Below are 12309 nucleotides of genomic sequence, written 5' to 3' on the forward strand. Positions count from 1 at the left end.
TCACAAAGTAAAGATATTATATATTAGGACTCATGAATATTGGATTTTATTTTATTTATTTATTTATTTTTGATCTGTTCATTTTAACAGAATAAGATATCACTTCTTCCTTATCAAATCTGGTCAAAGCTTATTGGATTTTTTTTGTTTTTTGTTTTTTTGTGTTCTGTTCATGTTGCTGTGTTGTTTGCTTATTCGGGAATAGTATTGATATTAGAAAAAAAAAGCTTGAAACGACATATAATTTATATGAGTAGGAATGACAGAATAAGATATCACTTCTTCCTTATCAAATCTGGTCGAAGCTAAGATTAGGTTATCTCAGTAAAGCTAGAATTTTCTTGCGATTTTGGTAAATCAGTTTGCGCACAGCCCAACAAATCTAAAAAAGAAAAACAGAAAAAAACATATCTTAAGCCACAGAAATGAGCCCTAAGAGTTAACAATGTTCAGCGAACGTTTTTGAATTAATTGACGACTTTAATATTGCCTAATGCCATTTTGCTATATTCACACAGGTACTGAGGTAAAATTCTATAGTTTTTGTTAAGATTCATAGAAACCTGTCTAGATCTGTCTAAACCGAAACCTAATGGTCTTTAAAAGTAGTTTGGAAAAGACAAATGTTCGATCTACGAGTTATACAGGATTCTATGTAATTTCATATGAACAAGGGTTATATTAAAGGCCACATGTAACTTTCTGACTATTATATTTTAAACTTAATATCAAAAATAAAAATATGTAGGTCTTCCATCCATGAATCACATTTTGCATGAATCTTACATTCTTATGACCACACTTATTTTGTACATTAAAATTTGTTCTTTTTATGCAATTGTTCGGTTTACCAAGATTCTAGATACATCAAAAATGATGTAAAGAGATTTAAATATATTTTGTTGACGGGATTATTTATTATTTAGGTTTCAGATATGTATATCTGAACATGCATTTTATGGAATATTTATGTACCAGCTGATATATACATTTAAGCATATATTGTTACAAAGATTAAGATAAAATATCATTATATTTCGTTTTCCGTAGTTTCCATCAGCCATGTACTTTTGACACACCAATATTTTATGATATTACACGCTTGGCGTTACAAATGATATATTTCACCTTGCTGAAGAACTAACCGAACATGCAAAAAAAAGGACCTGCTTTTTATTCAAAATTTTAACCTAGTAAATTTTTATTATTTACATTTATGTCAATCGAATCCCCTTCATTCATGATTAAAATTAAAGTTCCACAAACCTTATTGTCTAGTTCCCTTTTTATCCGCCTGTTGACTCGCTTCCTGAAAACCTTCAGGATCCAGCTGAGAATTTTACCACTCAGATTACTACCACTAAATTTTGCATTTACTGATCTTATCCAGTCATAGCACGTCAGAACTTTCAACGTTTTTATATCTGTAAATGCAGGAAGATGTTAAAATGATTGAAACAGTTATGATAACTTAAGTTCCCCAGTACAGTGACACCTGTCTAAACTGAATCCATTTTGGACTCAAGATTGATATTTGTTCGTTTTATGCAGGTGTTCTGTTATTATTGTTCTCTCTATAATAGGCTACAAACACGTTAAAGTTTTAGTTAAAATGTCCATTCATTTATCTTTATTTTTTCAATAACAAACAGAAGCTTTTTAAACCGAACTCCTTTTGATACTGAAGGGTTTTGTTCTTTTTACATATGTTAAACAGCACTCCACATAAGAATCATGCAAAATGTGATTCATGGTCGGAACGCCTACATATTTTTATTTTTGATATTTTGTTTAAAATGTCCTAATAACAAAAATTAACATGTGGTTTTTCATATAACCCATGTTCATAGGAGATAAAAATTATATAGAATACACTGTAGATTTCAAAATTAAGGGAGATAACACTGTAGATGACACTCAAATACAATAGAACTTATTGGATTTTCAATGTTGATTATCTCCTAATAGCAGGCAGATTTGAATGAATAATTACACATCTCACAATATAGACCCATAAAACAACTTAATCACAAAAATGAAAATATGTAGCCTTTTTTTAGGTGTATCACACTCTTCAGATTTTACATGATTCTTGCAAAGACAGCTACTTAAGTTTATACAAATGCATTCTGACGGATTTTAACAAATATGCGTTATTAGTTTTTTAATGTTATTTGTTGTGTGTGTCTGCCTTCCATGTCTGGTATTTATCTCTGGACTACATTCTTTTGATTTACGCTAGAATCTTGGTTCCATTAAACTACTTAGAAAGATTTCTTTGTACTTGTTACTGAGAGATTCTAAGAATTGGCAATAATAAAAATGTTGTTTATTGAAAAATAGCATTAATTTTCCATGTGCATATGGTTTATTGCACGAAGTAAAAGCCAATTCTTATAAATTAATTTTAAAACATATTTTTCTCTTTAGACATGACAAAAGTAGCTCTGAATTTAACAAAATAGGGGCGCGTCAATATTTTTTATCCATTGAGATATAATAAAATTATGTTAACCAATCAGGTTACAGTGTTTATCTCAGATTAATTTATTCCTGAATAACATTCGCTTGATTTAAGCTTGACTCTTGGTTCCTTTGATTACTCTTACACAGATTTCTTAGTACTCTAGTCTGTACTATACGTCTGTTGTCTTCACAGACCGTTTTAATGTCGGAGAATGGACAGTTAGGTAGAAAAAGAGAAGGCGTCTGATTTCTAAAACCAAGTTTGCTTTTCATTATACTTGTTTATAAAAATATGTTCTGTCAAAAGATTGAGATTTATTTTTTAGCAATTTCGGTAGCGGTCTCTATAAATCATTACACAGTGGATATAACATACTCATGACAGAACTATATTTTTTTTGTAATATCTGACTTAAATAATCAATGTCAAATTTGCAGTATATGTTCTGAAAATTAAAAATACAGGGCCATATTTTCCAAATTTCTACTATTACATGTATTATAAATTCCAAAAGTACCAACACAGAAGCCAACATGACAACAGGTTGATTTTCATAAATTTAGATACGAAAATCTACAATTACTACTGAAATATATATGGTTTAACATACTGAGTTTTAAAGAAATTCCTATGCCACTGCCTTTTGCAGAAAAGCTACCCCTTGGCCTCCTGATAAAAAAGAAAACAACGAAATTTATAAATAAATAAATAAATAACCAGTAGTTTGTAATGATCCTCGTGTTCAATTATTTCAGGGAAACAATAGTTTAAGTTTTGGAATAGATTTGCATTTGCATTTGATTTTTTTTCTTCTTTTTTTATGTGATCTATAAAAATCACCATAACACATCCCTGTTTCTCAATAAATGTTCCGATACTTGTCAATGTGACAATTTAATAATGAATTATCAAGGGCAATACTGTAGTTAGGCTACCAATTTATATTGTAAATATACCGGAAAATCATAAACATAATGGGAGCAAAAAGTTTGGCGCGCTTTAAAATCTGGTTTAACCCACCATTTCCATCGGCTAATGATTGTACAAAATAAGGACAATTGCGCATGTCCAAACTTTCTAGTTTTTTTTACTTTGATATTACCATTTGTTATACGGACTTTCCTTTTTTTAGCTCACCTGGCCAAAGGCCATGTGAGCTGTTGCCATTACTTCGCGTCCGTCGTCGTCCGTCGTCGTCGTTAACAGTTATACAAAACTCTTCTCCTCTGAAACTACTTGATTAGGACCAAACTTGGTATAAATGTTCCTTAGGGTATCCTGCTTAGAAATGATGTGGGGATTTTTTATTCGTCGAAAAACATGACCATCATTAATAAAAATAGAACATAGTGGTCAGACAGTAGTTTTCACATATATTTCCAAAACCGTTATGTTTAGCTAAATTCTGTTAGGGTAAAAGTGTTCAGCATGAGAAGATCTATCTCTGGTCAAATTATGGTTTTAAACGGTTGAGTCATGTCGGAGATATTGCCCTTTTTCAATGATTTTTGCTATTTTTAATGTTATTTCTTTCAAAAATATTATCCTCTGACATCATTTGATCAATTGGAACAAAACTCGGTACGAATGTTTCCTTGTGTATTCTGAATAGATCTGATGTGGGGATTTTTTATCCGTAAAAACATGGCAGCCGTTACTAAAAATAGAACATACAGTGTAGGGGTCAAACAGTAGTCTTCCGCAAATATCTCTAAAACCGGTTTAGCCAAATTCTTTTAATAGCTGAAATGATCCTTATTAGGACTACAAAGTCGTCAAGGATAAAAGTTGTCAGATGACACCTTGTAAGAGTTATTGCCCTTGAAAATTGACAAATGAAATTTTTAAACAGTTTTCAGTCAATATATTGAAAACTGTGATAGATTACAAAAACTTTCAATTGTTGAAATGATCCTTATGATAAGCCCTGCCAAAGACTTCTTGAATCAAAATTGTTGGACAACTTCTTGTTAAATTTATTGCCTTTGAAAGGCAAAATTCAACCAGGTGGGCAAGTCAGGCTCCTGGGAGCTTCTTGTTTGCTTTTCCTTTCGACTGCAGGTGTATCGCCGAGAGGTTATCAGTTTTGTAATTTTATTATATTATTATCTTCATTTCAAATTGTTTAATTTCCCTCATAACATTTAAAGGCATAAACCATAAATGCTTCGAAATGAGTGAAACAAAAACTCCAATATTGAAAAATGAAAAATACGACGATATTGACATGATGTAATCTGAATTTTCCCCTTAAAAAGGATAATTTTTATTACATTATAATGTATAATTTCATTAATTTGCCCGTGATCTCATGTATATAATTGTAATAACAAAACTATCTGACTCATAATCACAAATCAAAACATACACTCGTAAAGTCAAGAATAACAGGAAAATAAAAACAGGCACCATTTTCCTGACTTTAAAGTGAAATTGTTGGTTTAACCAGTTTTATGGCTAGCTAGACCTCCCGCTTCTATATTAGCCACAATAGTCAAGTGTGAATGGAATCCTGTGCACACAAAAGTCAAACTAGTAAAACAGTGGTCATCACAGTGTTTGACTAAACGACTTGTGTAGAGAAATAGTCCATCTGTTGTTAATTGTTGTTTGAACCATTGTCATTAAGATTGATCATTCATCCGCCATTTCGCTGGTATGTCGACTAGGTTTTTTTAATCAAAATTTGCAGTCATCAATTTGTTTCAAATCATTACTGATCGGAACTGGTTACCATTAGATACTTACCACCACAAAAATTTAGCTTTCCACTTTCCATAAAGCGTTATCCCAAAGTTGGAAATAATTACGTATAAGGTAGAACTGGTAGCTGATACTTTTACATTTGGGTAATCGATATTTACAACTCGAATGCTAAAATAAAGTACAAAGTGATTTTTTTATACTTAGAAAAAAAAAACATTACAAGTAGTACACAAATACTCGCTGATTTTTTGGGGGGCATTAAAACGAGGAATCAATCCTTGATGAATGAAATCAAAAATGCTATGAAAGACTGCAACATTATTTTTGTGATTTATCAGATGAAACAGTCCATTCCTATAACTCGCTATACCATTTGACCACCCATGGCTTCCTTACCTTTTCGACGCTCTTAACATATGCATGTTTGTTCATTGATAAACTATGCTATTCGGTAACGAGATTGTGGACAGAACCGCTTGAGTTTATACTTTTCTACTGTTCTTTAATGTCAGTCTCTGTAATAATCAGACACTGGGTTGAAGTGATAGGAAAAATTCCATCATTTTGACAATTTAATTTTACTATTGCCATCAGAATAAGGAATTAGGCAAGACAAAATTGTTAATATCATTTTGATAAAATTCTTTATACTTCCTATATATATAATGCGTTACACTGTTTGTAGACATTTTAGAAGTAAATCATTAATTTGAAAAATTCCAAAGGTATCAACTGATGCTGAAACGAAATTGTAGTCATTTCAATTGTTTCTCTGAGTTCCTTGAGTTCCCTGTGCTGAACTATATTGTCAGATTGGTAAGTTTTCACATATTACCAAATTCTTATGAAAATGTCATTAAAACGTAACTTACTTGTACAGCTTTCCTTTTTTAATATTTTGGTCTGGTATTTTTATCCATGATTTCAAATCTCTACCAATTAACTTGCGAATTTGACTTCCAACTATAAAAAAAAATCTATGAGTTATTTTCGATAATCTTTGCAATCTAAATTTGAAAACGTGTTCCGAGCGGATGAAATAAGTCGCACATGAAAGAGTAATCAAGAAAACCAAGATTCCTGCGGAAATCTAAAAGATGTAATCCAGAGATAAAGACAAGACAGGGAAAACAGAACTAATGACACAAAACAACCAAAACAATACGTTCAAAGAAACAAAAGTTAATAACAACTCGGACTCGAATAAATTTAAATTATTACAAATGATTTACGGTCTCGGTTTTTTTTCTAAAATTTGGATTGTAACAACATTGTAATGCACTGCACAGCAAATAACATTTCAGGATCAGGCAAATCAGACAAATATCTCATTTTTCTAACATCCTTTTAACCAAATTTTCAAAACAAATTCAATGAGGCTTATATGAAAAGCAGGATATTTCACAGAAGAAAGTATATTGTCAGACAATTGGTTTTGGCTTGCTTGTCATGTATATGATTTTTTTTCCTGAATATTGCCTTATTCTTGAAAAGAATTGTACTTCCTTAAATATTCGTATTTGCAAATGCGAAGCAATATGTTTTCAAACACTATATAGCTGGTACTTTTATCGGGTGCTAATTTTTTTTTGCTGATTTTAACGGTCTTTCTAAAACCGCTAGAATTAGTTACCCAAATTATTTGCTCTGATCATACGTACTTAGTGCAGCACTAAGCAGTACCAACTTTTTTCCGTAAACCATCTTATTATAAATGAATGATCATATAGTACTATATCATTCGTACTTATTAACTTTCCAAAACATGCACTCGTTAGTTTTAAAAACAAGTGATAAACTTGTACATTATTCACTTAAAATCCCCTATTTTTCGGCAAAGTTGATTCTTACCTAGATTAAGTTTTCCTCCTGACGGCATTCCTCCATTATTACTTTGGATAAAGAAAACCGCCAAGATCAAGAGCAAAACTTCCGGACGAAAAAGCATGTTTCTTTTAATGCAATCCGAACTATTGCTTTTGGTAATAAGGAATATTTGCACTTTAATATATACCAAACTGCATTTTATTAAAATGCACCAGCAGCTGGTTAAGAAAGCGATTATTTAAATTTCTTTACGTATCAATTGCGCTTTTTACTTCAGACAAATTATATGCGCAATAATACTCTTATACAATTAATGTATATTTCCGTCATATTTCCTTGTTACGGCTTATCTTTACAACATATTTTAAGTATGTAATTGAGCAGACCAGTTCTTAAATTGGCTCCTGCGTATGGAGTGTTCATATCACAACTCATACGTTATGCCAGAGCTTGCCGAAACTACGCAGACTTTTCGTATCGCGCTAGAAATTTAACAAATAGGCTTCTGAAACAGGGTTATGTTGCTACAAGATTGAAGTCATCACTACAGAAGTTTTATGGTCGTCATCGTTATGGATCGTTATGGTGTATCCATCAACACCATGAAAACTGATTTATTCAACGGGTCATAGTTTCCCTTTCCTCGTTTGTCTACCCCGGACTTGACTTTTTATGAGCAACTCGGCGGGTGTTTCTAGAAAAGCAGAGGACGCTTACCCTACCGGTGCACCTGGTCCATGCTCCCAGTTTTTAGTGGAGTCCGAGTTGCTCATTTACTTTTGTTACTTTGTATGTATGATTTTAGTTACTTTATGTTCTTTGTTGTGTATGTCTGTTTTCCATGTCTGGTCTTTGTCCCTGGATTACATTCTTTTGATTACCGCTATAACCTTGGTTCCCTTGATTACTCTTGGAATACATATATCTTCTTAAATTTTATTAGTCAAAACTGATAAATTTCAAGATGACGGTCGAGATATAAGGTAGACTCTTGAATATAGAAAAACAGAAAATTGATCGAAATTCAAAAGTCAAAGACAAAAATAATATTACCCCTGAATTTTTATTATACCGAGACCTTCACGAATTTAATAAGTAAAAACCTGCAATTATTCTGTGATGTATTTTACCGCTTTCTGTGAACGTGACAAGCTTTGCTAATTCAATTATGTTTGGAAAATTGTTTATAATACACTTCTTATTATAGGTACGTTATTAAGCTTGTTGTTCCTAAATATAACTAGACCTTTCACGTATACAATATAAGCTTTAGGGAATAAAATACAGTAAAATATGTTTTAACTGAACCCTTAATAATGAAAAAACATGTCTCCATTAAACACTTTTTAGAATTGCGTTTGTTTTAATCTTTATGCATTTTTAACCTGGATAAAACGAACAGCTGTCTTAATAAAATAAATTTTACAGTCCAGGAGGGATTCGGTTGAGACAGGTTTATTATAGTGGTAATAAAAATTAGATGTAAATTTCTGTATATTACCTAAACTGATTTTTTTCTTAAAATTTGAAAAAAGGATACTAAATATAAGTAGTGACTAATTACTACTTTTTGCTTCATTTTTGTGTTTCTGTTTTCTTTTTCTTTTTCTTTTGTTTTGATGTTTTGTTTTTTTTTAAATAAATTCCCATTCCATTTAATTCAACTAACAATTGTCCATCCCCCACCCCTTTGCAGAATGGATTATATGCTTTCTTATGTTTTCCTTGATTCTGATGGTGCAAATAGTCAAATTACACTATCAAAATGATTTCTTCATACCATGTTTCACCTACTGCCTTATTCTTACAGGGACTGACACATAATTGTTACATTTATTGTTCGTGATTTGTTCTATTGTTATTAACTTCAAGTTCTATTGATTACCTATTAAATTTTGAAATAAATAAATGCTTTGAAGTAACAGTCTTTATAAGATTCAGTCAGATGGAAGGCTATTCATGCATGTCAACATTTTCCAAATTTACTTTCATTTCTCATTTAGAAGCAGTAACAGTCCATACAACCAGTGGTCTTTTCACCAAAAATTGTAAGTGTAAAGTTATTCGTAAGTTATGACGTCATAGTAAATCAAAGTATTATGACGTCATAACTTACGATTAGTTTTCCTCTTACGATTTTTTGAGAAAAGGACCACAGGTTTAGTATGTCATTCAGTTGTTGTACTTTTGGGAAAAGAAATTCTATTTATAAATTGTATATGAAATTGGCATTTTGGGTTTTATTTTGGAATGACTATCGCTACGTAAAATACATATAAACATTTGTTTGGTGGATACATTGACACCATGAACCATCTCTAAACTTCGGTCATTTCTGAATATAGTATGGACTATTTTCCCAATTTGCTATTCGAAATTCCCCTCCCATATCCTGTCATCCATTCGTAATCGCCCCTTTCCCCATCAAAAACTGGAATTCCCAATTATCCTCCCCTACAGGATTCCCTATTCACTATCCGCCATTTTACATCCAAGTTTCCTTCCCCTTTATGATTTTCCCATTGTCTAACCCAAAGTCGACACCTTCATTTCCCTCCCCTTTATGACTTTCCCATTGTCTAACCCAAATTCGACACCTTCATTTCCTTCCCCTTTATGACTTTCCCATTGTCTAACCCAAAGTCGACACCTTCATGTCCCTTCCCTATTAGACTTACTACCATAGAATGTATTTTGCCCAATATAAATATTGACTATTCTCTGTAAGACGTGACAGGCTTTGCAATATAATAACATAGTACTTATTCTGGTAAATTGTTAACAATATTACTTATTGAATTCTAAATATAGTCCTCTCATAGCACATGCCACATTTATTATTTGCCTAAATGAAAGATAATCAGGGGTTACACAATTCACCTAAAGGGAATTTGTTGACATGCTCCTTGATTCATGTTCATGTGAGTTTTAATTTTTAAAATATGTATATAAAAAAGGAGAATTTTAAATTCATACTTCTTAAAAGTAATGAAAATATAGAGTCTTACATCGACACGAGTGGATTATCGTATTTCTCCTATCGATAAAGGAGAAATACGATAATCCAAGAGTACCAAAGTAAGATTCTGTTTCTCTAAATTTTTAAACAAAAGAAAAGCGTAAAACTAAGAAAATTCTCCAAACCCATATCGACCATATTTGGAGGCGTCGCAATCTAAGTTGTTTTTTTTACATTATCCATGAGACAATGACACATTACGAATTCCTAAATTATAACATTTTGATAATTTAGGAATCTCCAGCTACAACATGTCCCCTAGAGGTCAAAACTTGACGGGGTATGTAGACACACCAATCAAACGTAATACATCACAAAGATTTGATTGCGATTAAATAATTGACCGCAAAATATTTTACTGTTCAGAATGACAGAAACCATATTAAGAAACTTAAAAAAGGGAAAGTAATTAAAAAAATCGACAGGGGGTCATACCATTAGGAAGAAATATTTCACTAAATATTCATTACAATTTATGGCAGCATTTTGGAATAATTGCACAAAGTGTGAATAAAGAATGGACACTGGTATAAAGATCTTGCCTCTGTTTGTCATTTTTCGTTTCCGCTTTCAATTTACTTTTATGTTATTTTGGGGCTAGTTGCAGTCTGCCCTGTGGTGTGGGATTTCCTCGTAGTTCACGGAAGACCCATTGGTCGCCTTTAGCTGACATTCTTCATTTCAGTGGGGTTGTTGTCTCTTTGACATATTCATTTTCGTTACATAATTTGTTACGTCTATAAACCCATTTGTATATAAATGTGCGGCATTTCACAAAATTAAGATATAACACCAAACGTGATTTAAGTATTTGTTGTGTTTTTATCGGTTAGTTTTTTTCCTTTTGGTTTTGTTTTTCCGAATGATTATTAAAACATGGCCTTATTTTCTTAATGTTTTATTTTTTCCGAGTCCTTCTTAAAAGCGATGTTTCAACAGGTCTTTTTGTAGGAGCTGCTCTGGCTTTCAAAATTCTGTCGCCAGAAAAATCGCCAGCTGCCGATTGTTGTCACCAATTTTCAGAAATTAGAGCAAAAATGGGTGCTAAAATCTTTTTTTTTTTCAATTTTTCTTTAAATATGACAGTATTAAGTCCAATGATGAGTTATCAATTCAGCAAAATAACCCCTTCATTCATGACAAACTTGTATTCAAGATTCACTATTGACGCTTGTATAAAGCAGGTCTTTATCTCTAGTCTTAGTCACAGAAAAAGGTGTTTTATTTCTATCAAGGGCTTTATATTACTATGCTCATATAGTCCTTAATTTTAAAACATGTTTATTGTTGATCTTTGACTCTTGTGGTCTAATTAAATTTATCTTAAAATAGAATTTTGTTTATTATATATAAATTTTCAACAAACTTGATTCTTTTTTCAAGTGATAAAAGTTCTAGCAAACTACCATTGACCATTAATTGTGTCCCTTTTCAATTATCTCGAATTCTATTTATCTGAATATAATTCGAATTCTGGAATCCCCATCGTTTTGTTTACCGATTCCCCCGCCAAAAAAGGCACAAGACAAAAGTGTAAACAAATATCATCCATTTTCTTTCAATTTTATCAATTCTTGCTTTTAACAGCGTTTTAGACACTTCCTGATGGGACAATCATTGTTAATTGGATTTAATTTATTCTTTTATAAGGTAAATCTGTTTCTGAATGCATCATATGGTTTATCAGGGCTGTGAAGCTTGTATGTAGCCACGTGCACATGGCCATGATTGTGTTTACATTTGACCAGATGATAAGAGTTTTGATTGTCTCAATGATATATTTACATCTGGTTGACACCTCCCAGGAGGATATTGTGAGTCACGGTCACCTGGTCTAGTTACTATTGATTGGCTTCAGTCGTAAATTGGTTATGGTCAATTAACTTTGGCCAGGTGTCAACACAATTGTTTAATTGGAGAGAATATTTGTTGCTGACAAACTTTATGTCAATTTTAATATACAAAACCTAGGCGCCAAGAGAATCGTCAACTGGTTATTTTTGTCGCCATATCAAATAAAAAATCTCAAATTACGACATTGGCGAAGGCCAGCGCGATCCCTGTTTTTGGGGTTTTATGCATTCCTAATAAGGCGTGTATCTTTTTCCTTTTTAAGTAAAATATATAAACATGTATCTTATACCTACATGTATGTTTAAGTAGATGTTTCTTTATATAGACATGATAACTCTTATGTTACTTTTACAAAGTGTTGACCTAGACTGGTGTTGCCCGAGGAAGTGTGGATGCAGACTGGTAATGTCAGAGGAGGAAGTTAGACAGAATAGTT

The 12309-nt window shown here is 31.9% G+C and overlaps 1 protein-coding gene across 1 annotated transcript; it reads right to left on the reverse strand.

Moving 5' to 3' along the window:
* Positions 1–228: 228 nt before the first annotated feature.
* On the reverse strand, positions 229–7199 carry LOC148597955 (bactericidal permeability-increasing protein-like). The gene is made up of 6 exons (XM_088562034.1): positions 7025–7199; positions 6046–6136; positions 5216–5341; positions 3078–3136; positions 1267–1424; positions 229–382 (listed from the first exon to the last, which is right to left on the reverse strand). The coding sequence occupies exons 1-6, from the start codon at positions 7119–7121 to the stop codon at positions 317–319; spliced, it is 597 nt and encodes a 198-aa protein (XP_088418160.1). The 5' UTR covers positions 7122–7199; the 3' UTR covers positions 229–316.
* Positions 7200–12309: the final 5110 nt, after the last annotated feature.

This window comes from Perna viridis, chromosome 14, assembly GCF_037379345.1.
Source record: "Perna viridis isolate PV_CMFRI_1.1 ecotype Kerala chromosome 14, ASM3737934v1, whole genome shotgun sequence".
NCBI lineage: Eukaryota > Metazoa > Mollusca > Bivalvia > Mytilida > Mytilidae > Perna > Perna viridis.